This window comes from Silurus aristotelis (assembly GCF_946808225.1).
Source record: "Silurus aristotelis genome assembly, chromosome: 2".
In the NCBI taxonomy this organism is placed as follows: domain Eukaryota; kingdom Metazoa; phylum Chordata; class Actinopteri; order Siluriformes; family Siluridae; genus Silurus; species Silurus aristotelis.
The window spans coordinates 25081805-25109102 of NC_139575.1; the positions used below are offsets into that span (position 1 = coordinate 25081805).

General features: G+C 40.1%; 1 protein-coding gene across 6 annotated transcripts in view; it reads right to left on the reverse strand.

Annotated features, from left to right (window-relative positions):
* Positions 1 to 27015, reverse strand: part of tead3b (TEA domain family member 3 b) — a 30047-nt gene extending 3032 nt beyond the window's left edge. Inside the window, exons 1-12 of one of the 6 annotated variants that reach the window (XM_083530589.1) lie at positions 26831 to 27015; positions 26318 to 26443; positions 14894 to 15145; positions 7442 to 7506; positions 7137 to 7199; positions 6896 to 6958; positions 3608 to 3619; positions 1102 to 1230; positions 943 to 986; positions 685 to 746; positions 465 to 601; positions 6 to 179 (exon numbers count right to left, since the gene is read on the reverse strand). In XM_083530589.1, the coding sequence (XP_083386715.1) occupies positions 6 to 179; positions 465 to 601; positions 685 to 746; positions 943 to 986; positions 1102 to 1230; positions 3608 to 3619; positions 6896 to 6958; positions 7137 to 7199; positions 7442 to 7506; positions 14894 to 15017 (873 nt within the window). In that variant the 5' untranslated portion in view covers positions 15018 to 15145; positions 26318 to 26443; positions 26831 to 27015. The remainder of the gene's footprint in view (positions 1 to 5; positions 180 to 464; positions 602 to 684; positions 747 to 942; positions 987 to 1101; positions 1231 to 3607; positions 3620 to 6895; positions 6959 to 7136; positions 7200 to 7441; positions 7507 to 14893; positions 15146 to 26317; positions 26444 to 26830) is intronic. The other 5 variants (XM_083530592.1, XM_083530591.1, XM_083530590.1 and 2 more) reach the window with 5 other exon arrangements.
* Positions 27016 to 27298: the final 283 nt, after the last annotated feature.

A 27298-nucleotide genomic window follows, 5' to 3' on the forward strand; every position in this document is an offset into this window, starting at 1 on the left:
CCCACCCAGAATTTAACCAGAAAAAAGGCGTTTTGCGGGCCCTTTTCATAAAGCTCTTTCAGCCCTCCCTTCTTCTCTGGAAACTTGTCGTAGATCTGCCGTATGTCCACTGCCTCTAGCAGGGGATCGCTGTATGACGGGTTGGTCTGACCGATGTGCACAAACAAATGTTTGCTGTACTGTAAAAAGGAAAGTAGAGCATTATATTTAAGTTTTGTACTCCAGTTAAATATTACTAGGCAATTTTTTACAAACTAGATACACTAAAATAAAGGAGTGACTTTCGGCACGGCTGCTCGTCAGAGATAAATACACATCGTTCACCTTAACTGTTCAATTCTGTTAAGCTGCTTTGAAACAATGTCCGTTGTAAAAAAAAAGCGCTATACAAATAAACTTGACTTCGCTTGACTTTCAAGAAGGCCACCTATGTCTAAGATGATATACATTGTGCAGTCACTCACAGTGTCCTGGTCTCTGGGAACCTCCATGAAGGCGGAGTACTCGAGCATGCGCAGCTTGGAGGAGGCGATGGTGCGGTCCTGCCACACAGGCACGGCAGTGGCGACCGGGGGCAGAGGGGGTGCCAAGGGCTCGTACGCTGTACAGCAGGCACAAAAGGGGCACCGGTGAAACACAGCACAAACAAGACATGCACACAGCAAACACACAGTAAAAGCGTACCAGATATGGGAGGTGGAACAGGTCCGGATAGGTTTGTGTAGGGATGTACAAAAGGCTTGATGCTGTAACAACAATAATGTTGTACTGTTAGACAATAGTGTCATTTGTGAGGTGCACCATTTCCCTTGACTTTACATATATGTTATGCTACATTTCACAGTGCCTCCTTACCCAATATGCACATTGGTATGCATAACGTGGGGTTATTCGAAACTAAACCACACATTGACTACACAGATTTTAGAAAATGATACTTACTCCTGAGAGGGTCCAGGCTGTCCTGGAATTGGACCTGACCAAAACTATAAAAAGCAGAAAAAAAATAAAAAAATAAATAAAATAAAAGTTGTAAATAGATAATTAGTGTGTATGTGATCCAGGGTATGAGCTAGGGGGGCATTAAGGGGCATTACTGACCCGAGGTGGAGGTGCATAAGGTGGCTGGGGCAGTGGTGGAAGCTGGCTCTTGATCAGATTTGGAGACACTATCTGGGCCGAGGACAACGACGCCATATTCTGAAGAGCCTTGTCTTTGGATGCTTGATCCTAAGAATTAGCAAGACGCACTAGTCAGAAAAGTAGAATGCTATTGCCCACGTACACACAAAAAGTTGGATAAGGAGTTAAATAAGATTAAACTTTGCATTTCATTATGCAGCGCTTGGAACAATTCTGCAAACTGTCTATTGTTTATGATGTAACCCATGATGTAAAAGCATCAAAAACATAAACAAATGCTGACAATGTCAGCTAGAATGCCAAAGAAGGAAGTCAGAGAGCACATAAAGAATCCAAATATTAGAAATAGTATGCACAGTGGGGAAAATAAGTATTAAACATGATTTTTTTAAACATTGTTCCAATGCAACAATTCATGTGAATTGTTGACCACCCATTAAAAACTAAAAGATATGTATGCAGTTAAAGAAATTATATTAAAATCCATATTTCATGGAGTGATACCAGAAAAAAAATAGTATCGAACTAGAATGTTTATTTATTTGGTGAAAAGATTTGTTTGCAGTGATGCTTTGTGTCCATTCTTCTAACCAGAGTGTATTTAAATCTTGATTATATTCTGAAAGGAATCCTGTGATCTTCAGTTCCCTCCACAAAAGGGCTTTTAGATTTTAATCTGAATATTGACTGTGTCATTCCAAAACCAAATTTCTTTCTATGAAAAAATCAATTCAGAGCCTCCTTGCAGTATATTTTAGATCAGTGTCTTGCTGGAAGGTCCAGGTATATTGGTACTGGCCAATATCTATATTATTGGCCAGTACTATATATAATATAATTAATTATATAATTATTTATATATAATAATAATAGAAACAGCCCAATATCATGATGTTTCAACCTTAAACTTCACTGTTGGTATGGTATTTTAGGGTCATATGCAAAGATGCTCCTCCAAAGATGGAATGCGGTATTACAAGTATACGTGTTATTGGTTGTATAGTGTTGTTTTTTTTCTCATTGTTAATTGTTTGTGCTTTAACTGTATGTAAGGAGTCCTTAAATGCCCATAAATAATGTATTATCCCCAAAAAGTTTGAATAATCAAACCAAACTACATTCTCCCCGTAATTTACAGGCCTTTTCAAATGTTGTGTAACGAACTTCAAATGAGTTTGAACATGCCTTTTCTTAAATAATGTGCATGGGGTCATAGTGAAAGATTTGAAAGCAGCAGTTATAGTTGCCACTGAAAAAATAGTAGGCAACTCTACCTGATGCTTTCAAGTCTTTCTGGATGGTCTCTCTAAATGGTCCCTGGCTTTTCTGACTAACTTTCTGACTCCCTGATCAGAAACCTGGCAAGGAGCTCCTGTGCATGGGTCGATGGCGGATTGATGTTTTTCCACTTGTGGATAATGGCCTCCGGTGGTGCTTACAGGAAAATTTAGGAGTTGCGGAATCCGTTGGTAGCCAGTGCTGTTGTTATGGAGCGCAACCATCCTGTTACAAAGGTCACAAGCGAGCTCCTTGCCTTTACCCAACACAAGATGTTTGTATGCTTGAATTTAGAGGTGGTTAAGCCTTTTCGAACCGACACGAGGTTGCAATGCCGCACTTTTTTATGGATTGTAATATACTGACTGTATTTGTGTGGATTTCCTGAGTTAATCCCAAAGTCTGGTCAAAATGTCATGTAAATGTCTGCGCTGAAACTTAATTTAACTGAAAAAATAAAAATAAAAATGCTGATGTGTATAATACTTATGTTCCCCACTAGATGTATGTATGAATGGGTATACATACACACAGAAAACATGAATGAACTTTTTGATCTGGTTTAATTTGTTTACAGTGCTCCTCTGGGTTTTCCTAAAAGCAGAAAAAAAGCAAGAGACAGGCAGAAGCAGTTAGGAGAAGTGATCTACAGGTCAGCCCCTGAGCGCACGTTGTGAAATGAGACAGCACTGAGCCGAACAGCCAGGTCCGTTAAGCACCGGTTTAACGGACGCTATTTTTCTCCTGAAAGTTCACAGCCAGTAAACCGGGTTCAAATTAACCTTGCCTAATAATTAAATCAGGACACATTTGAGGCATGCAGGCATTGCTAACAAAAAACATGGGCTTAAAGCAGAAATTCAAGCAAGTGTGTACACGTTTAGCATCTCTCTCACGCTGTTATAGCACTCGCCTAACAGTAGTGAAAACCTAAATTCCCATTTCCATATCTTTTCCACACAAATCGTACGAGTCCCTAGAAGCAAACAGGTCATGGGACAAAAGTAAGGTGAAGCAGCGAATGCATGGAGACGCAACGTCCAGCTATTATAAAGACACATCAAAGCTCACAGAAACTGTATGCATGTGGAAGGCTGAGGCTGTGGAGGGCGGAAGAGGCAGTGCTGGGCATTAGGGTTGCTAAGCAGCATTTGGTAAAGCCAAGAAAATGTCTAAATCCACTTACCAAGTTCATGGCCTGAATCAAAGAAAAGAGAGAGCGTTAGTACAATATCCAGAGGAGCTATGTTTTAGTATGTACTTTCGCGGTGATTTTGGATTATTTCTCTCAGATATGATTAGATGCAGCTCTAATTATATGTGAGATAAGTCTGCTTTAAATTCCCCGCACAGAGACAGAAACAAACAAACAGTGGAGATCATTTTGAACTCTTTCTATGGCATGTTGCATTTTGGAAGCGTTTGTGCTTCTCATGATGCACGAAATGTTTAAATAACATTGCAGAAATGTCTGTAGCTTTTAAATACAATGCAAATACAGTTGAAAGGAGATAGGAATATTTTTTGGAAGGAAACATAGATTACTAAGCAATGCAATTAGTATAAAGTCAGATAAAGTTGACCACTTTTTTGTCAAAAGCTTAAATGTGAATCTATTTAGGATGTTCTCTAGTTTTGTAGATTTGCGTCTAACTTTACTGCCAGACACTTGAGCAGCACACCTCATATTGGACTTACTGTCCAAAACTGTCCTGTAACTGTCTGTATGGCGATACCAACGCATATACAGTGCATTTCGAAAGTATTCTCAGCGCTTCGCTTTTTCCACATTCCACAACGGTACTATTTTCCACAAAATTCTACAAACAATACCACATAATGACAACGTAAAATATGTGTGTTTGAAATCTGGCACATTTATTAAAATAGAAAAAAAAAATATCACATGTACACAAGTATTCACAGCCTTTGCTCAATACTTTGTTGAGGCATTGGTTTTTGGCCATTTTCAGATCTCTCCAGAGATGTTCAATCTGGTTCAAGACTGAACTCTGGCTGGGCCACTCAAGGATATTCACAGACTCGTCCAGTAGCCACTCCTTTGTTATCTGGGCTGTGTGCTTAGGCTGGTTGTCCTGTGTGGTCACGAGCATTCTGGAGCAGGTTTTCATCAAGGATGTCTCTGTTCATTGCTGCATTCATCTTTTTGTTTAATCTGACTAGTCTCTGTGCCAGCGGTGAGCAAGCGGAGGGCGGAGCCGGACGGGATAAGCGCTAAGAAATTATCTGCAGCGGATGAGAATAATCAGTGTGCTCGGTTTCGGTCCGGCAATGCCAATAAAGAGGAGAGAGCCACCAAGCAGAGACAAGCAGAAGGGACACCGAATGGTGACTGAGCGTGGGTGGGCGGTGGTGAAAGACGTGCCGGCTGGCAAATGCACTCGGGCGGACACCAGGGAAAGGGCGTGCCGCTCTGCGAGGAAAAACAGGCGGGCGCTTAAGAGAGAAAGCGTGCCGATCCGTGAGTAAGATGAGCAGATGCCGCAGGAAGGCAGGCCGGTCTGTGAGTGCCTGCCGGTGGACGTCAAGAGGGAAAGCCATCCCGAACCGCGAGTGTGTGGGTAAGCCCTGAAGTGATTACCGAAAAGGAAAGCGCTGGTGTGAAAACAAAAGTAAATTAAAAAAAAGCTCTGCTTGGTGTATGTTTGCCTCGTACTGGCAGAGAGGTATGACCCCAGGGAGACTTTTCCACGGAGGAAGCAGGACCAGGCCACTGAGGAGTGCTGCAGCCGCTGCGGCTCCACCTGCGTCCTGTGAGGAGAAACGGGTCCGTCTGCGAAAACGGCCACTCCATCGACTGCCACGACTCCCCAGGGAAGCCCAGATGGCGATGGAAAGGCTTCCCGAACTGCAAGTGTGTGGGTGAGATGAAAAAAATAAAGAAAGCTTGGTGAATTTTTGCCTGTCTTTCTTTCTTTCTTTCTTTCTTTCTTTCTTTCTTTCTTTCTTTCTTTCTTCCAGCGTGGAACCAGTGAGTGTGTTACAGTCTCCCAGTTCCTGCCACTGTAAAAAAAAAAATTCCCACAGCATGATGCTGCCACCACCATGCTTCCCTGTAAGAATGGTTTTGGCTAGGTGATGAGCGGTGCCCGGTTTACTCCAGACATGACGCTTGGCATTCAGGACAAAAAGTTCAATCTTTGTTTCTCATGGTCTGAGAGTTCTTCAGGTGCCTTTTGGCAAACTCCAGGTGGGGTGTCATGTGCCTTTTACTGAGGAGTGCCTTCCGTCTAGTCACTCTACCATATAGGCCTGATTGGTGAAGTGCTGCATGGATGGTTGTTATTCTGGAAGGTTCTCCTTTTACCACAGAAAAAAGCTGGAGCTCTTTCAGAGTGACCATCGGTTCTTGTCTCCTTCCTGACTAAAGCCCTTCTCCCCCGATCGCTCAGTTTGGCCCGTGTCCTGGTGGTTCCAAACTTCTTCCTTTTACGGTTGATGGAGGCCACTGTGCTCATTCGGACCTTCAATGCTGCAGAATATTTGCTGTACCATTCCCCAGATCTCTGCCTCGATACAATATCTCAGAGGTATACAAACATTTCCTTGGAATTCATGGCTTGGTTTGTGCTCCGACATGCACTTTTAACTGTGGGACCTCATATAGACAGGTGTGTGCCTTTCCATATTATGTCCAATCAACTGAATTGACCACAGGTGGATTTCAATCAAGTTGTAGAAACATCTCAAGGATGATCAGCAAATACAGGATGCACCGGAGCTCAATTTTCAACATCATGGCAAAGGATGTGAAATTCATTAGTTTTTTAAAATACATTTTCAAAGATTTCAAACCAGCTTCTTTCATGTTGTATTGTGGGGTATTGTTTGTAGAATTTGGAGGAAAATAGTTAAGTTCATCCATTTTGGAATAAGGCTGTAACATACCAAAATGTGAAAAAGGTGAAGCGCTTTCCGGATGCACTGTATGATAAATACAATGTTCTACTGCCAAATATTACTATTCATTTAAATTTTTCCTTAACTCTTATACACAGCATAACTTGGTCACTAAGAAGGGGAAAAACTCAACCGTAAAAAAAAAAAAAAAACTACCTCACTGGATTGTGCTGCGAGAGTTCAGGGTGTAAGTGGTCAGGGTGAAAGGTTGGGTGGACATGGGGGCTCTGGGTGAAAGGAGGGCAAGTGTTAAAGGTTAAAGAATCAGCGTCAGGAAAGACTACAGGCAGAGAGCACAAAGCAGTCATGCACTTTCAGCCTTAACTGCTACAAAGCATAAGAGTGTTGAGCACTGAACCACTCACACTACTCCAGCCTCCATCTAACACAGGCAGCCTTTGCTACAAGAGAACTTTCACTTGGCACTTCTTTACGGTTTGGTCAACAATGGCACAATGGAATGGGCCGTTCCAGGAGGTAGCGTTCTCGCTGATTTTGTTAGAGCAAAGCCGAATGCTGCAAAGCCCCACCCCACCCGCAAGAAAGCGCATACCTTCAGCTTTGACTGTATTTCGCGAGATTTTCTCCGGGCAAGAACCTGCAAATGGCTAGAAACCTGCAGAAGAGAAGAGCGACAGAGGGGGCAGGAATAAAAAGAGAGAGGGGGGGGGGGGGAGAGATAGAGATAAAGAGAGAAAGAAGAGGGAAAGAAAGAGAACAGAGAAGCCATAACCAAAGAGGAAAGAGACTGCTGTTTGCATGCTAGCCCTAGGGGGCTAGCCAGAGACACCTACCTTTATACCTGCTTGGAACTCGCGGACTTTCTTCCGTGCTAACACCTGTATGTGACTAGAGACCTAAGAGAGTGTAACATGGTTTTAAAACACGCCCATGCAGACATGTTTGGACAAAGAATCATGCATACGCATGCGTATGTAATTAATTAAGCAAATAACACAATTATGGTTATTAGGTTGCAAAAAATATATATTTTTCAGGGCTTCTTTAAACAAATATTGATCAGGTTTAAATCTGCTTGATTTACACGATACTATTAAATAATTAGTGAGTTAGGTAGCAGGCAAAGGAATTCAAGTACCTGTTTCCTTGTGCGAGTTTTCCCTGTCCTCAGCTTAATGTACCTGGCAATGAGCTCATTACGGCCTGTGGAGACAGGAGAAGAACAATGATGTGGAAAAAGTTCGCTATACTTCTCATGACCACAAGATGGCAGTCAAAGAACGCGCTAAAGTCAACACACTCGCACCCTCTCAAAAAGCTTTGAAGATCTAATGAGGTGAGCATGAAGGCTGATACAAAAGGAACAAGTCATCCTCAAAATAAACATTGGCCCCCACAATAACATACAAAATAAAAAACAAAAATAACATGAAATCTAGGTCATCGTTATATATTACATTCAGTGTATAATTAATAGCACGATTCGGATGCATCTGATCTGAACTCGGATCTTCATTTTTTGAGATCTTTTCAAATGTCTTCCCGAAATCAGTGTCTAGGAAAGACTCGTCTGTGCTCATACATGTGATTCTTGGGCACAGAGGTCTTTTGGCTTTAAGAGTTTTTTCCAGCTAAATAGTTAAGCAGACAGATAGGTCTAAAGAATTGTAAGCATGAAGAAGCATGTGTGTGTGTGTGTGTGTGCGTGTGCGTGTTTGCGTATACTAGAGACAGCCATGCCATCTTTCGTTTCCCCTCTGTTGCTTATAGCATTGAGAGCGGCTATTTCTGCATGCACGGGGATTACAGGAGGAAATTGGAAACCGTGGATCGGCTGGTGGTCTAACACCTGGGTCTGTCTCGTTCTACAACTCGCTCTCTGTCATTCTTCTATTGTCAGAAAAAAAAAGACGCTGCTTGAAGCTTTACTTGGGTGCAAATCAATATTAAAAAATGTACTCGTTGTGAAAATGTCCGAATTGTTTGAAGCGATATCACTTAGGGCGATTACTATAAACAAATTGAGTCTGGCTAACACAGTTAACATCAGTTTTTCTGCTATTATTATTATACGTGGTGGATATCCACAGTTTATTTTTATTAAATGGACGGTGCCTCTGGAGAACTTCTTAGCAAACCATCCATATGCGAGATAAGCAGGCAGAATGTTTATTATTATGGCTGGGCATTTTATATGATATGTTATCAGGACTACATTATCTAAAAAATGAGAGCTGATGTGAAAATATTTTTTATTGAAAAATCATGTTTTATTATATAAAAAGCAGTTTTGTTTTGCTTTTTTTGAATAAAAATGCAACACTATTGATATACCAACCTATACAGTGTGTATCATATAGCCTACAAATCTTCAAATCTCATATATATATATATATATATATATATATATATATATATATATATATATATATATATATATATATATATATATTTATATATATATTTATGTTATATAAAGACCCTGCCTTTTCCTGTCACCCTGTCTCTCTTGCCGTTTGTCTCTCCTTCTCTCTCTCTCGTTTGCTCGCTCTCTCCCTCTGTCTGACCATAAAAGTCATGCAGCACAGTTCTGAGCAGAGGAGGGACACAGAAGGAAGTTGTGAGAGAAAGCAAGAGACACATGCACTGTGTTAGCCATTCCCAGCCATATGCTTCCCCCTCCTCCCCTCCCCCTACCGACACACCCGCATATGCCTCTGCCTCTCTCTCACTGCCTCCGCATTCCTTGCATTCCTCAGCGCCTGTCACATCTGCCCCACACAGCCTGAGTGGATGAAGCAGGGCCAGGAGCATGCGTGGAAAGAAAGAGAGAGAGGAAGAGAGAGAGAGAGAGAGAGAGAGAGAGAGAGAGAGAGAGAGAGAGAGAGAGAGAGAGACAGAGAGACAGAGAGACAGAATGAGAGGGAAAGAGAAAAATGGTTTCAATGTTTCTGCCAACAATGGGCAGCTGGAGTCCCCCACCCCAAATCCCTCTTTAACAACGGCCGCTTGCATCTGCTGTGGACAGTCCTCATTCACCACCACTTCCCTTCCCCCAAAAATCTCTCACTCTTTCTGTACAACTTCTCAACTGTTGCTCTACTCCAGAATACTGTAGCCTAGCCACTCAACCAGTTTTTGCATATATCTGAGAATAATTATAAATTCTTGCTTCGTGTCCAATATAATCAGAAAAGTGAAAACTGGTGAAAGCGAGGGATAGAATAAAAAAAAAGTTATTGAAAGAAAATTAAAGTGACTTTAGAAACACTATAGATAGGGGACAGACAAAGCAAGCCAATAACGTGTGCGTCAATGTGTAGGCACACACATGCATGTTCATACACACACACACACACACACACGCGCATGGACTTAATCTCTTTTAAGCTACCGTTCTCTCCAACAAATTTCATGCTCTTTCGCCTTGTTTAGGACAAGGCCGGGGCGGACGCTTTAACCTTTTCTGTGCCGGAACACGTCCAGCCAGCTTTTTAACGGTATGCCCTGTGGATGTTTCCACCTTTGTCAAGAAACTGAACGCCTACTCAGTCCCTGCTCTTTAACCTCGGCTAACTCTTTTTACACCATGTTGTCCTTCGACCGTATCTACAGTGCTAAATATCTAAATAATCAGCCATGCTCCCTCCTTTTACGCAACATTCGGGCCCTGCTCAACCTGTTTATCTGAAGGGAGGGTCCCATCTTTTTCCTCCTTAAAGTGCTGGACTAAAATATACATGGTTTGACTAAACCCAGGTAGAGAGGCAATATCCTAACAGCAGAACCAGACTGGCTGCATTTCTGGCAGTTAACAGCACCCTGAGCTACTTTCTGAAGTAGGACAGCAGCTCTCCATGAGAAAGAAAACAAAAAATAAACGACAGAACAGTTTCTTTTTCAATAAAGCAGTTTCAGACAAAAAACTCATTGGTTTCAATGGATTCAAGCAAACGGGTTCGCACCCATTGTGCGAGCCCGAAAGTTAATAAGGACTACACATTTGTGAAAAAATAGACTGGCCGACACTAAATAAACCGCCCCACCACATAACTGACCAAGGCAGCAATACCAGGGCAGAAGCAGTTGACGTGCCTTTGGCCTCACGTCAGCGGTGGAATTAGGAATGCTGAGCTCATCCCACTCATGAGAGGACTTCTTCAGTGGCAAGGCCTTTGGCCTCACATGACTGAGTGTAAGCGGAGAAGGCATTAACAGCTATGGAAAAGAGCAAACGCTTGAGACAGCCGCAGGAGGTCCTGACTGCTCACTAGCCAAAGAAAATGGTGAGAGCAAGTGCAAAAATCAGAAGTTGCAATGTACATTCGTTTTCAAAGTATATGTTTAATGCAAAAGTGCAAAAAGTGTCTTTGATAGGGAACAAAGTCTGCGTGGCTGCGTGGGAATCAGTAGCAGAAAAAAAATGAACATTCCTTAGAGCCACAGTTGATTGTTTCCAATGATTCAGAAGCATTCACACGTTACGGACACCAGATAATATATTAAAAAGGCCACCGGCTTTACATGAAGGTGGATGTGATTTTTTGTAATGTCAAGCCAAACATACTCAAGGGTTCACGTACAACAATCTTAAATCTTTTCAGTCAGGAGAAACACCTATTGAGATATGACAAGTTTTACCAGTCATATAAAAATCAAGGGCTTGAGATTTATTGACCCACTGCTATGCACTACAGGCCTTGTGGTTGGAACAAAAGTTCCCAGGAAAACAGTATGACCCCACAAATGGAAACATTGTTGAGTCATAACTCAAATGGTGAAGTTAAACATTATAGATTCATTGAACCAGATGGACAGGCCTACTTGCACAAAATAAATCTGGAGCCAGAAATAGTTAAAAAGTGTATTTTTTACTTTGAATTTAAAAAGTAAGATTTTTCCAAATATATAGTGGGGTCCAAAAATGTGAGACAAAATATGTTTTTCATTTATTTAAGTTTATTTTTTAAATTTGATCTTTCGCTAATGATTAATTATAAAAATGTGCATGTATTTCAGAATCTCTATTTGGTACGTCCTTTTTTTTTTTTGTTTTGTTTTGTTTTTTTTTGCTTGAATGGCAGCGTGCACAGCAGAAAATCCATTGGAACGTTTTTTTTTTTAATCTGTTCAACATGTTGAAAACCTAAAATTCTGGTCATTATTACACATTTGCTTATATTTCTATAGAGACCTAAACATATTGGACAATCTTAAATCTCAAATATTTAAGATATTGACATTAACTTAAAAATTTCAACCATTGTGTTAACTTTCAAATAGTATGGAGACAAACAAACTAACAAACAAACAAATAAATAAATGAATAGAAAAAATGTTCCTACTAACTAAATAAGACAAAAAAAAAAACACCTTTGGTTTACATGCAACTGCTGCTGGTTAGTCAATTATCTACTATATTAATTCATAACTAACTATTATTATAATATTTGTAGTAGTATTTTGGATTACATTTTGTTTAAAGATGACTACAATAATCAGTCCAGTCATCAGTTTCAGTCCAGTCATTAATTTGTAGTAACAAATGTGTCATCATCCGGTTGAACTACATTACAAGTTTTTTTTATTATTATAATAGTTTCCATAGTTATCAAATATGTCTAAGACATGAAACTGAGTCACTATGATTTCCACAATTACAACAGGTTTTCCAATTTAGCCTGTTCCATGAGAACCTGAAAATTGGCTTTAGAAACTGAGCTGGGATCATTTGGTCACGTCTTTGGAAAAATCAGGTGTGACTCTAAAAATAGAACCACAATCTTCATAAAAATCATCATAAAAACAGACCATGGCTGTGTTGTTCCCAGAAAGCACATAAGGGAAACCCTTCATGTAACTGAAGCAGGAGTAGTGCTGGAAAAAAATGCTAACAATGCAATAGTCACAATGGCATTTCTTCTGGCTTTAAGAGCTGTGTGTCCTCAACTATGAAGATCAAAGTAGTTCATTGTAACTAAAAATGTACAGATAGCAATAAAGGAAGTCGTAGTGCATGTGTGCAACACTGGACGAACGAACACTCTACCTTCACTTGTTTCAGACTATCAGTTTGATTACTAAGGAAAATATAAGGGGGATTTAATTTTTTATTCGTTTTGTCCGGAATGGGGAAAAAAAATGTGGAAAAACTAAAATATGCAGTTTAAAATATTCGAATGCTCATGTGAATGAGTGTTACCAAGATGGAACTCATTAGCAATGTCTACTCGTGTTTAGAAGTAAACCTGACTAATAATCCGGAAGGTGCGTGAGTGAGAGAGAGAGAGAGAGAGAGAGAGAGAGAGAGAGAGAGAGAGAGAGAGAGAGAGAGAGAGAGAGAGAGAGAGAGAGATTAAGGAAGATAGTTAGAGAGAAGGAAACAGAAAGAAAATATAAAAAATTTGAAAAAGTAGGCAAAGATGTGATTGAGCAAGACACACAGAGCAGGTTTTGCCACTTCTCAACTCTGGGAATGAAAAGAGAAAGAAAGTAAGATAGTTTTTAACAAAAAGACAAAAAAAAAAAAAAAAGAAAAGAAAAAAGAAAAAAAAATACTACAAAGAAAACCTCTAACTAGGAAGTAAAGTTGTTAATGATCTTCAGATAATAAAGCAAACCAGGGGGAAAAAGACAAGCAGAAAAAAAAAAAAAAAAAAAAAAGTGATCATTGTGTTTGTGCACTACAGGAGAAACCTGTCTGTGGCCTTCTCATCCCCGACTCAGGGCAAGTGGAGGCCTGTTCAGTACTGCACTATGAAAAACACAACTGCTGGCTATAATCTATATGTGTATGTGGCCTGTTTTCGTCTCGTGCACCAAATCCAAATGAAATGTTTTCGAATAATAAATACATACAAAATATGTCTAAGGGATACATTTCACAAATATGGCAAAATTTCATACACATTTTTACATCGATCTTCAAAAAGAATCATTGAAACTGTTGAAATTTTTTTTTTAAAATACATTAAAATTGAACTAGTTTTAAAATAAGGCAAGTTAAAATTATAAATGTGGGAGACACGGTGTTGTCTTAAGCATGACTGATAAGCTCTTCTGAAAGAACAGGTGTGACTGACATGGCACGAAAAGTACACCGTCTCTCTCGCTCTCTTTCTATCTCTGCCTATTTGTGTGTGTGTGTGTGTGTGTGTGTGTGTGTGTGTAGACGTTTAAAGGGACAGAGTTTAATAGCCAACAGTGGTCTGCTGTCTCCGTTTCCTCACGCCAGTTATGCAAGCGTGCAAAATATTATAACCTTCAGGTCTGTCTGATCTCTCTCTCTCTCTCACACACACACACACACACACACACACACACACACACACACACACACACACACACACACACACACACACACACACACACACACACAACCACCAATCAAATGCTTTCCCTCCAGCAATCACTCACTCGCACACAATCTAAACCAAACAAATCCCTATAATGCTTGAAAATTCGACCATAAACACTGTCTTGTGCATACTTCTGACCAGCAATTTGTTTCTATAATTATAACAAATTTGATCCATAATGTACAATCTGAACCAGGCTCACCGAGCAAACACTGATGAATGCTATAATTACTTACAATTACAAGGGGAAGAAAACACACCTCAAAAATGTTGATGCAAAAAAAAAAAAAAAAAAAAAAAAAAAAAGGGTTCTGGTGGAATATGTTTAAATTACTAATGGAGTTTCTTTCGGGTGTGAAAACGAGAGGAAAAAAACACCCATTAATTAGAAGTATGTAAAGGGGGGCCTAGCAGATGCAAAGAACTGCAGTAATGCAAGGATTCCTTCAAAAATAAAAAAGAAAGAAAGAAAGAAAATAAAGACATAAAATGCAGTAAACAAAAATAAAATAACTGTTAAACGTTTAGAAACTTAAAAAAGATCTATTTTTTGCACTGACTCAACAATACAGAATCAAAAAGTTAACATCTATAACAAAGCCCCTTTGACAATTAATAATAAAAAGAATAAAAGCTTTACCTAAATAGATTCCAGATGTGCTTGAATCAGTTTTAATGCATTTAACTGTGCTAAGTGCTGAATTTTACACACAGTGAAAGCTCATGCTGGTATAGGGATCCTTAATAAATAAATAAATAAATAAATAAATAAATAAATAAATAAATAAATACATAGTAATCTTTTTCCCCTCTGGTGTAATCGCTGTATTTGAAGGCAACATCCAGACCTATTATACACATAAGTAGAAAATCAGCCAGTGTGTAATTGTTCCTTGTTCTTCTGCTGGAGTCAGAATTTGTGAATAATCAATAGACTCTTGCTATTGTATTGCAACATTAAGAAAGAAACACGAGTTTAATTTTGGCTTAGTTTTATAGCACAAGGAGGCCAAACAAGTTAGGAGGAAAAACTAATGCAAAAAAAAAAAAAAAAAAAAAAAGGAAAGAAAAGAAAAGAAAGAAAAATGGTGGACTTTGGGATATGACCATATCAGTTTTTAACTGGGAAACAGAAATTGACATTATGGAATTTGACATTATGTGGTGATGTGTGCCTAATACGAATAAAGCAAAATGAATAAAGCGAAAAGTACAACTTGGAGCTCACATACCATACATCTTTCCCTCATCTGAGAGGATGATCTTGCGGCGGCCACAAGGTGGGTAGATGGCGAGTGCCTCCTGGAAACTTTGCTCAATATCGGGGCTCCATACACCTTCCGCATCACTGTCCATTGTCTTATCGAGCTCATCGCCGCCATCTTCCAGCCCCTGCTGAGGGCTCCCGTTCGCACTCCACTCGTTTGACGCAATGGTGCCGGCTCTGATCGGGCCCTGCCACGAGCCCACTCACTATTCTGGGACTGCAAAAGACGGAAATGAAGTGACCATTAATGACTGTCCCCATTAATCTTATCCTGATCAAATACCTTAGAAAATGCGTGTAATAAAACACAGCAATAAACTAACACACAAATAATGCTTATAAGTTGCAAACAGTTACAGTTGGTCTCATAAGTCAGTTTTAAAGCACTGCGAAAGTCAGCAAATTAGCACGCGTTAGTGTTTAATTGTAATTCGCTCATAAAATGGTGTATAAAGAACCGTATCCTGACTGTAACTTCATCAACGCTAACGCCCCTCCAAATGACAAACGAATTTCTGACATTATATAAAACCCCATTTAAAAAGGTCTCAATAATCAGGCCAGGCCTGAAAAAATTCTTGCGGTCAGGGGAGAGTGGTCCAATGTGGCTGTCGGAACGTCTGAAACTGGTTAAGAGATCTTAAGTGTTTTTCAGGCTGCTTCTCTTTGCATGGTATTGTTCCTGAAGACTCGGGTCCCAGGAGTGACTATTATACCCACATAATTCATTCTTTTATTTCACTTTCTGCTGATGTTGACTAAAATACACAGCTTGGGTAAATACGGCTGACTCGGCACGTGACCTTCCTGGGGGGATACTTGAAGCGCTCTGGTTACGGCCACGCTGAAAGAAAAAGCTTTGCTTGGCAGGCGGAGAGACTGAATGAGCAAAACAACCAAAAAACCGAGAGCCCGTCTGGAATGGGAGCAGCCTAACTGCAAATGCAGGCTATGATGTGGTCTAAAATGCTGGGCAGATTAATTAGTGTTACTGCAAGCTGCTTCCAAGGCATAATAAGGTCGATGGGAAAGGAGTCTGATCGTTAACTCGATGTCTAACGTGATGTATAACAGAGGTCTCTGCATGTTGCACATACATGCGCAAGACTGGCTTAAAGGGAAAAAAGGTCAAGCTGAGGTGAAGGATTAAACACAACTTGGATCTTATCTTCATTATTATAGTTTGTGAGCTTAATGTTTGGTGATCAAAGCAATGTTAAAAAAAATGAGCTGTGCCTAATGGGGATGATTAAGCAGTGCAGATGCGTGAGGGCTAAGGAGACTTGCGTAGCGAGCAAAAGCGGTTACTTGTTTTCCTTTGAAGGCCAAAGTTTGGCCTGCTGAAAAAACTGTGTTAAACCTGAGCCCTTTGGGCCTGTGCTTCCAGATCAGTAGTGCTAAACATCCAGACTGATTTCTGGCAGAACTTAGGTGCTGCCTTTCAGCAGCTTAGTGAACGCATATTTACACAACTATAACCCCGCACCGATACTGAATCACTTCACTCTCAAAAAAAAACATAAAAGCTAATTATGTGTGAGTGTAGGCTCAGATATTAACAGATATCTTCATTACCTCACTTGGGGTGTGTGTGTGTGTGTGTGTGTGTGTGTGTGTGTTGGTGGGGAAGATGATAAGCATATATGTAGAAAGAGAGGCTGCTCTATTGGAGAGTTGGGCTTAAATTCCAGACATCTCCTTATTAAGGAATCACAGCAAGCGCTCTCTCTCTCTCTCTTCCCCCCCCCCCTCTCTCTCTCTCTCTCTTCCCCCCCCCCCTCTCTCTCTCTCTCTCTCTCTCTCCTCCCCCCCCCCCCTCTCTCTCTCTCTCTCTCTCTCCTCCCCCCCCCCTCTCTCTCCCTCCCCCCCCCCCTCTCTCTCTCTCTCTCTCTCTCTCTCTCTCATGTCAACTGAGCTGCCTCTCTGCCCTCTTCCCTACCCCACCCCACCCCACCCCACGCTCTCAAACACTCTGCCCAAATAAGGAGAGGAGAGCATGGGATGAGGGGAGGGGAGCACTCGGAGGGAAGGAGGAGTGTGTGTGTGTGTGTTGTGTGGGCTGGGGGTTGGTGTAGAAGGAGGGGAGGCAAACGACAGAGTAACCAATTTAGGCGTCCTCTTCGGGGGTCTGAAAAACAGTGGGAACAGCAGCAGCGCCCAACACTCATATGCTAAAGAATCACACTAAATCTAAAGCCAGTGTCTGGCCTACAGACCGGAGAACTGCAACCAATTCATTACAGAACCCTGAAACAACACTGCTGCCAAATACTGATGATGAAACGGCCTAAGCAGTGGATACGTTTAATGGCTTTTAGTAGCGCGCCGGCTGACGCACTTTACCTCAACTTTAAGGAGCATGTTTAAACGCTAGCCTGTATGCTGTGGAATTGTGTTGCTAAATGCATAAATGGAGAACTGAAGGCTGACGAACGCACATGGAGGTAAAACTTCGGTCCTCCTCGACCTCTAGAGAAATCAGAAACACTGCTGCTTTCATCAAACTATCTTCCCCTCAAGGCTCGAAAGACCTTTCGCGTTACATGGCACAGCGAGGGTATTGTGAGTGAGGCACTGTTACAAAGTGCACATCTTTAACACACACAAGTGCACACACACTTAGTTTTCCAGGCAGACAACTGCGATATTACAGCTCTTGCCTTGACAATAAAGAAAAAACCTTAATAGCACAGCTTTCACACTCGGTATTAACATTCGCCTCAGGTGATTGGACGCCTAAGTACAGGTGTTAATGAAATCCACAGCCTGGATATTCGTACATTATTGCAATTCGATTTTATATTTAATTATGAAATCTACCCACTTATTTACTTCCATCTAATTATCTATTCTACTACCAGGTGATGATACCATCATATGGCCTTTATTTATCTAGTTTCAATGAACCTGTGCACACTGTAGCGTCAGCTTCCTGTTCTTGGCTGACAGGAATGAAACCTGATGTAGCCTGCTGCTGATGTATCTCATTAACCTTAGGCTTCAGTGTTCAATTGTGCATTCTAACATGGTTTTCTATTCACCACAGATGTAAAGAGTGTTTGTTTGCGTTACAAGTAGCCATCCTGTCAGCTCGAACCAGTTTGGGCATTCTGCTCTGACCTCTCTCATCAATGAGGCCATTTCCACCCACACAGCTGTTCTTATTAAAGTGGCTGATGCGTGTATGTATGTAATAACACTGCATGATTGAGCACTCTGGTGAAATCCTAGCCTGTTAAGAAAATACTGCCTGTAACAGTCTGTATGATTAAGTTTTAACAGTATACCTCTATTTTTTGCAATGGTCTGGATGAGCTTTAAAAATGAATTCGGGCTGCAAGATTTAGGATTTGAGACTGGCAGTACATAGTCACCCATCAGATGGCACTGTTAAAACGAAACATCATTAGTATTTGCTGATCCACACAAATGCCCTAAAAGCATGCAGTTTCAGACATGAGTAAAGCTCCTGCCAAATGGATCTAGAGTTTTTTTGTTGGTTTTGTTGTTGATGTGGCATCAGGTTGCTTTTAGCAGATTTGGAAACTCATTCAAGAAATATGAAGAAAAAAAAATAAAATAGGTGTGAACAGCTCTCAATTTCAATGCCCAGCTGATTGGATCCCCTGAGACAGATATTAATACTAGTCTGAAGGACCTCGAATCACAGAAGGACAAGCTGTGGTGCTCCAGAGCCTTTAGCATATAATACTGAAGAATCTCCTCGTGTAACAGGAATGTAAACAATCGTTAATGCTCTACACATTCATTCAAACACCAGTTAGTGTAAACTTGGCATCGTTGTCCCTGTTCATGAGGAGCAATGTCTACTACTGCTTTTCAGTTAAACTGGTGTACATATAATATAGTCAGTGTTCTGTCCGGCTCCGTTTTGCTGTTTGACTACCAACGTACATCGAGATACAGGGCCAAGCCGAATGATTAAGATCCGTTTGTCTCAGCATTCATCAGTGCCCTCCTCCATGTGTTTGGGAAACGATGTTGTGAAATTCATCTGCGAAATCACTTGCTAGAAACCAGAGAGCCCTTAGTCACAGGTCTTTTCTGGGAATAATGGGAATGGTGGCCAATGGAGGCTCAGCTGGACGTTTTATGGTTGATCCACAAACCGGAAATGAAGTGTGAACGGCTTGCACAGCTAGACACACAGATAAAGAATCGCATGGATTTCATCCAAGGCTTGCAGAAAAAAATGTGTGTATATTAGTAATGCTTTTGGATTTCACTTAATAAACACAAATCTTCATATTAAGAAGTCAAGTCAATTTTATTTCTATAGCGCTTTTCACAACAGACATTGTCTCAAAGCAGCTTTACAGAAATCAACAGTTAAGGTGAATGGTGTGTATTTATCCCTGATGAGCAGCGATGGCGACTGTGGCAAGGAAAAACTCCCTTAGATGTTATGAGGAAGAAACCTTGAGAGAAACCAGACTAAAAAGGGGAACCCATCCTAAATTGGGTGACATCAAGAGTTTGATCATAAATCTTTCAAAAATACAGAACACTGGAGAGAGAGAACTAACATGAGTACTGGAGTATAAGATTATAAGTAAGCTATAAGAAGCTATCCATGCGATCCCAATTACACATTTTAAAAAAAAAAAAAAAAAAAAAGAGTGTGAGATCTTTCAAAATATAGCATTAAACTATTTTACATTTATCAAGAAACATGACTAGGGTCTTTAGCTTTACAACTAAATTAAGGGTCTCATGTTTTGTTTTTTGTGCCTCTCAATGAGTCATCTTATGAATTTTAGGGAGTCCTTAAACTGTTGACAGAGTAAGGGGACTTTCCAGTGCAAACAGATGATTCCACTCATCGAGTGAGCTCACGGCCCATCTGCGAGCGAGTTTTCCCTGATGGGCCACTTTTTTTGGCGGGAAAAAAAAACGTGAGAAACGCATTACATGCAGAACGGAGATTGTTGTATACTTCCGCCATGAAAAGATGAGTCGTGCGGCTAACGACCCTAACCTAACCTTTGTCATTTATAATAATCTGGGCTGAGGTGAATGCTTACTCAATCACAGCTAGCTGGCCATCTAAGTAAAAAAAAAAATGCTTTCAATTTAGAATTCAATCCCTGACTTATTTGTACTTTAAGTGTTTGAGAAAAAACATGCTCAAAAGTACAGACCCTGCATTTCCTGTTCGGCATTAGTAAAAACAGCGCTCTTCTCAGGAACTGCTACAGATAGACCACACACCCTAGGGAGTTTAGCTTTAGGGGAGCCCCTAGAACACGCCCTTGTTTCGATCATCATTCATCGATTCTTTCAATCAAGTGGCAACACACGTGCGCGCACACACTCGAGAGAACAACAGGGCTGGACAAGTGTAGCAGCAGCTGCCTTTTCAGGTCGAATTACAGATAAAGACACTCTAGGCTGAGGGCAGAGTCGTCCTCCTCTCCACAAAACCAACATAGAGCTCCACACACACACCACCAAATATACACCAAGACTTTGAATTCTACACAATACATGGTGGGCAGCCAATTCTACTGCTGTGCATAAATGACTCCTTTAACACAATGCTACAAGGTGGAAGTCTTAATACATACACGGAAGCCATCCAAGTAAATAAAATAAACAAACTGATCTAGATCTGGATATCAGTATGTGCTGTCACCAAAGTGCTGTAATTTTGGTGACTGAACCTGAGGTCACACACACACACACACACACACACACACACTGTGTCTGTCCTACCATAAAATGCTTGAGGAGGGGTTCAGTGAAAAACAGCCAGCAGTTTAAATAGCATTTCACTCACCGAAATTGTGGCTATAGTTAGATAATTAGTATAACACATTATACTTTTCAGTTGGGTTTTCCACAGAGCTGAACTTCAGATGCCACATTTCGAATGAATCTGTTGTAACACAGTAACGTTCTTATTGAATTTGGACACTTCTGCCTAACTCTGAGAAGATTATGCCCACAAGACTGTTTATCGTTGAACCAAACACCCTTTTAACACCCTTTCAGGACTGATTTAAGATTGCGACTGACTTCCACTCGGTTTGTCTTTCTCGCTCTCTTTCTCTCTTTGTTCGAGTCTAATAAATTCTCTTCAGCTCCTCTCCAATGGCTTCCTCCTACTTCCGCTCTGGCTCGACGTTCAGGAAACAATCAGAGCCGAGAGAGAGAGAGAGACAGAGAGTGAGTGAATGTATGAGCGTGAGTGGTGGGGGGAGAGAAAATAAGAGGATAGAAAGAGCTACGAAAGAATGGATCTTGTAACAGTGTAAGGTACACCACAAAAAAAAAAAATTCTGCTTCAAAGCTGGGACTCTCGGATAATCGAGAGTTCTGGATCGCAGATTTACACATTGTTTGAAAGAATCGGGACGTATGGCGGATTCGGCGTGTGCTCTGTCTCATTCATGGCAGCTGTAATCCAACCAGCAGAGGAAAGACTGACACGGGGTCTGGCGTGTGGGCCAAAAGACTTCCGCGAACTCCTGATTCAGCACTTTCTTCGGAAAGTCTCCAGGGCAAATCTGCGAAGCAGCATTCACTGCCTGACTTGGTCATTTAGTGGCTAGGCCAGGGGCTGCTGCCAAACCCCATGAAACCTGAAAGACACGCACAAAGAGGGGAGCGTCCTGGCTTCTCAGTGGTGCAACAGCAACCACCCTCTCTCCCTTTACCCCCCAAAAAAACGTGTTTGTTTTTGCTTCTTGATTTTCAATTTAGTTTGTCCTTTCAATACAGACTACATTTTGTAATCTTATGTGTTTTGCTATTGGTTTTGGTTACCACCTAGATTGCTCTAGCACCTTCTCTTTATCACACTAAAATTTTGTATTTCTATTCACAGTTTCTTCAATGTCTTGCAGATTTCTAAGTGGCTATAATAGTAAATGTAAAAATCATGTTAATCACTGCCTGAAAGCAATTAAACCATTGACTATAAAAAAAACAAAAAAAAACCCCAATTACTGTTAATAAGCAGCTTGGGTGCTCGGTCGTATGTGCGCGTGAGTGCGCATGTGTGTGCGTGTACGTGTGTGGAGGAGTCCTACCGGTTTGCAAACTTTGACGCACTGCCGCAAAACAGTTGGTTTCAAGAACAACTGGAAAGTTCAGCAGCTTCAGACTGACAGAAACAAAGACTACACTGTTCCAGCCAATGAACTGCTCCTCCTATGGAGTTGAAAGGCCAGAGAGAAGCCAAAAAAATCTTATCTGCCACTTGTTTTTGCACAGGAAACGTATGTAAACAAGTGTCTGAAGACCATGCATTCGTTTTCATCTTCAAAGTAAACACTTTTCCAGATACAGCCTCGCAGTCACAATTAATAAACCATTGCGACGAGTGTTTTGGCCCGAGGTGTTAATTCTACCTTTTAAAAGGGCATGTGGAAAAAGGAAGGGAGTACTTTTTTTTTTTTTTTTTTTTTTTTGGGAAACTATATAAAATGTCTCAAACATTTGTGTATCTTGTAAAGCAGAGCCAGAAATCCAGTGTATATAGACACAACGGTAACACAATTAAGCAACAGTGATTAATGTGTCCTATTTTTTTTTCATACTAATTCTCTTTCTCACACACACACACACACACACACACACACAGAAAGATATTTGTTCAGGCCTGTGTTGACAGCTGGGTAAGTGGCCACCATTTGGAGGGCTACTTCTGAGACGGGTGCTAAAAGGCTGCTCCAGCCTGTGCAAATGGACAGGCCTCATTACATCCTGGGCCGCTAACACAGACCAGTGAAGAAGTTGTTAACTGGCCAGCAACATAAACACACACATACTGCACAAACAGTCTGTTTCCATTGGCCCCCATTTGCTCTCGAAAAAAGGTTTTCCCGATATCACAACTTTTTTTTTCTTCTTCCAGAATTAATTATGTCAAAACATGAAATAAAAATGTAAACCGTGCTCATGAGTAAGAGATAAACACAAGCTAAATCGACCTAACTCAGCTGGTAACTTATTAAACGGCAAAGGCTCACTTAGTAAGTTGATATGTCAATAAAGAAACAAAACATTATACAATCAAACAAAAAAAAAACCAAAAAAATCAATCAAATACAAAACACCTGACTGGATGAATTTCTTATTCTTAATTTGAAACAAAATGTGCAAACGAATTTATTGTACAAGCTAAATAATTAGCCACGTACATCATAACTAATACTTAGACTTGCTTCTATTTAATAACTCAATCATAAAAAATTATTCCATTAAAAGGTCCATAGAATTTAAATGGGCATTTCTCCACTATCAGAAAGCCCTGTTTAAAAGAACTAAAGGAAATCATTGCAAAAAAAAAAAACACTGCTATGGATCAAACTAAATGGCTGGTAAGCAAATCAGAGAAAGAAAGCAACTTATGCATTTGTGGCACAAACGCCGACGTGAACCTACCGGTACAGAAGAAGTGTTAATCCATTCTAGATTTACTCTTGCCTTTAAAACTCTGATATTAGAAGCCAATTACTGCTCTATTTGAGCTCCAGTGCTCCTGTTTGACAATACACTCTGATTAACACACACACACTTGTATCTAATCCATCATAAAAAAGTAACCTACAAAATCTGATCACTGGCCCACACTCAGGTCCAGGCCTACACCGGCCACCAAAGCTCTGCAGACTTATTGCTTGCTGTTCGAAAATGTTCAGATGATCAGATTTTGTGCAAATACATATTTAGTGGGGGGATCTATAAATCAAATGACCGGTCACGTTATAAACTCAAAATGAGCTGATCTGGGAGGCACGGTAGAGCATTACAGGACTTTTTGTTTGGAAAACATTATTCTCTTCGAAATAAAATAGATTTCGAGATGAACGTTACAGCCAGCAATGAGAAATCTTAGAACGAAGCTTAAAAGACTGGTATGGGGGAAGTGCATCTGCCCAAAACACTATGCAAACACAAAGGCACTTACAATTAGGTGTAAAAGTTTGCATTCCCAATATTTTCTGGGTGCGCCAAAGGAAAGTGAAGATGTAGTTCATGAACGTAATGTCGAGAAGATTTTAAATAATATGGATAAATCCTATAAGACAACAACACAAAGCATAAGGAAGAAGAACAGAAATTGTTTGTTTTTTTTCTTTCCATAATATATCTTGATCTCCAGACCTTATGTGATGAGGGCAAAAGATGACAGCTAAGATATAATTGCTGTGTTAAGAAGAAAACGTGGGCTGATAAAGATTGTTGGATGCAGTCACATGTCAAAGTAAGATGAGAGTTACTTTTGTTTGTTTGTTTGTCATTATTAGCCCTTTAACATAAACTAACGTAAAATAAAATGCCATGTCCTTTATGAGCTCTATGAATAGATTCTGCACTCAACTGTACGCATCGGTTGGTAACAAAGTGATTAATCTCGTGATTTTTATACGAAGACATTTTCTCAACATGCACCATTTTGGCTGGTACTGGTAGGACAAGGTCTCTGATGCCTACAGAAAATACTTTTCCAGTCTTACCGGCTTAGTAAACAGCAGGCTAACCTAAGGCTTGACCACATTTAGGAGGCAGAAACCTTTTCTTAAGAAGACAAAAAGTGTTTGTAAAAGGCAGTAAATTATAAGACACATCTAAGTATGCAGTCTAACCAGAACAGGCAGTCTGGGCTGAACCATGTGGAATAAACCTGAATCACAGCATTCTGTTCCTGTAGCTAATCTTCCAGTGGAGAATACGGTTAACCTCGATTTACAGATTTATGCATGTTGAAGGAAAGAAAAATGTATAAGCAAGAAAAAATGAAATGTTCACTCCGACATCAACAACAGCTATCCAAAAGCAATTCATCAGGGGGATACATGAATACCAGACAATTGGGATGCTTCATGAGACGTCAACAAATAAAAAACAACCCTTCAATTTTACTTCATTTTAGGAATGCATTCCAACTATTCAATCATTACAAGTACAAAATATAATGAGATTTCAGCTATTAAATAGTTATATTAAATTAAAATTACTATTACTATGCCGGGTTGCCTTTATTTATAAGCCTATTTTGAGGGATTTTTTTAACTTTGGAATAAACCCATACAACTGCAATGACCAGTCAAAAATTTAGCAATAAATATAATAATATTTCTTTATTTTTTATAGTTCATACATTTTATTTATCTACTTTTTTTTTATCCTTCAATTCTACTCATTTTTTATGCTTAAATGTTGGCAGTGGTACAATGCATTTCACTGCGTGTCATAAATTTGATTTGATAACGGTGGTTTGTGATTTTCCACCACTGAAGAAAAAACTGAATTATTTAATGAAATCGCTGACTTTAAGATCCAAGGCTCTAAAGGACAAATTTGTGTTGGTGGGAATGTCCAGACTGTCCAGAGTGTTCCCGAGTGCATGAGCCCTAGCAGTCCGTCTGCATGGATCTGACTGCACCATGCTGTTATTTCATCTGTTCATGCGAGAAACACCAACAAACTGAGACAAGAAACTTGGGGACCCTAATGAAGGACTGCCATAGAAACAAAGTCAACAGGAATGAAGAGCAAATGAACAGATACTGTAATACTCATGAATTCATATGCTACCAGGATTAAACATAGGTGGTTATTTTAGTCGTCAAAAACTTCTAGATTTTTATTTATTTTTGCAATTTAAAGCTGTAGTAATAAAAGATCAAGAAATGTGTTTGAGTCTCCACCTTGGCACATCTCTCCATGGCATGCAGTATATCCCTTACATAAAAGTGCATCTCATTATGACATACATGTCAACATCCTAACCCTTAGAAACATTAGAAACTAGAATAGAAACACATTTTAAGGGCAAGGAAACAAAAAATTTTCTCCATTCATCTCCTGCTTTCATGAAACCCTCCAACGTTCTCGATATGATAGCAATTTACAAGAACGTGGATTACTGCTGCCGGGAAAAATGAAAAGTAAGGAAGAAAGAGAAAAGAAGTGATATCCCAATAAACATTTGTGTAGTACTAAAAGTGAAAGAAATATTCAAATCACGATCATTAAATGACATTCAAATAGATGATATATGTACATTATCGTGAAGCTCAATCAGTCATGCCCAGTTTTCGAGTTGTTATGATTGTTCAAATCAAATGTCCACAAAAGTCTTTCAGTAGCCGAGTCAGTCAGTGGTGTTAGTTTGCTGTAATAAAGGTTTAGATCATTTTATTTCTTTTATAAAAAATGGACATTGGGTGGGAAATGTAAAATGAGCCTCTGATAACGTAGAGAGATACTCTGCAAACTCGGGATTGATTTCTCTCTCTGTCTTTCTGCTAATAAATAAACATTAAATGAACTTTTACAAGTTTCAAAGTGACAGTAATGTGTACTGGTGGAAGAGAAATAAAAAGTTAGAAGATATACAAGAGACGCCCCTTACCCTTAACCGTAGTGGTACAGTAGTGAGGGGAGCGCGTCTACCCAAAACAGCTCGCCCTTTCCTTCTTCTCCTCCTTAGCCAGTCCTAAAGAAGAGTAAAAGTTCTTCTCTGATCCTCAGAAGGAATCTTAAGGAAAAAGAAACAACGATTTATGGTATAAGATAAAAAGAACACCATTTTCCCCATAAATGCTGAAGTCTCGATTGGGGCAACAAACAATGAATTTGATCGAAATGATTGATAAAAAAAAGTGTCACTAAAAGTCCAGGACTTCTTAAGCTTTGGTCATGCAACACTCAAGACAGTGTGTGTGTGTCTCTGTACATGGCATATCCCTTCGCAAATCTGTTCACCATCCCACCCTATGCGGGGAGCTCCGTGGAAAAATGCAAAATATGACAAAGATCTGAAGACTTCGCGCGAGCGGCACGAAAAGTGCAGCAAAAAAAAAAACAAAAAAAAAAAAACCACGCCAGGAGACAAAGGGAACGCGCGGCTCCACGAAATACTCACCTTTAAATTGGGGATAAAACCCGTGTAGATGGACAGCAGAAGGACGAAATATCATTAATTCAAAAGCTATTTCTTGCCTGAGCCACTTATTGTTTTCAGTAATATTTCTCCTGGTTTGACAGTAAAGGTGGAATGCAAGGTATGGGTTTGGTATGAAATTCACGCACTTCACTAGTGGAGAAAAAATGAAGGAGGGGGGGGGGGGAAAGTTGAAGAAGGGGCGGAGTCCATGCTGGGCGTCAATCAACAAGTTTAGAGGCGGGGCCCTGATCCAAAACTCCACCTCCCCTGTAAATTCAGAAAACGCCGCACACTATTTTACTGTACATTCAAGAGCAAAGCTGTAAATTATAAAGTCAGTGGGATTGTTTTAATCATGTTACCAAAAAAAAAGTTTAAAAAGCGCAATCATGACATTTTGGTAAAACCTAATACAAACAATCACAAGAAGTAGATTGAACAATCCCT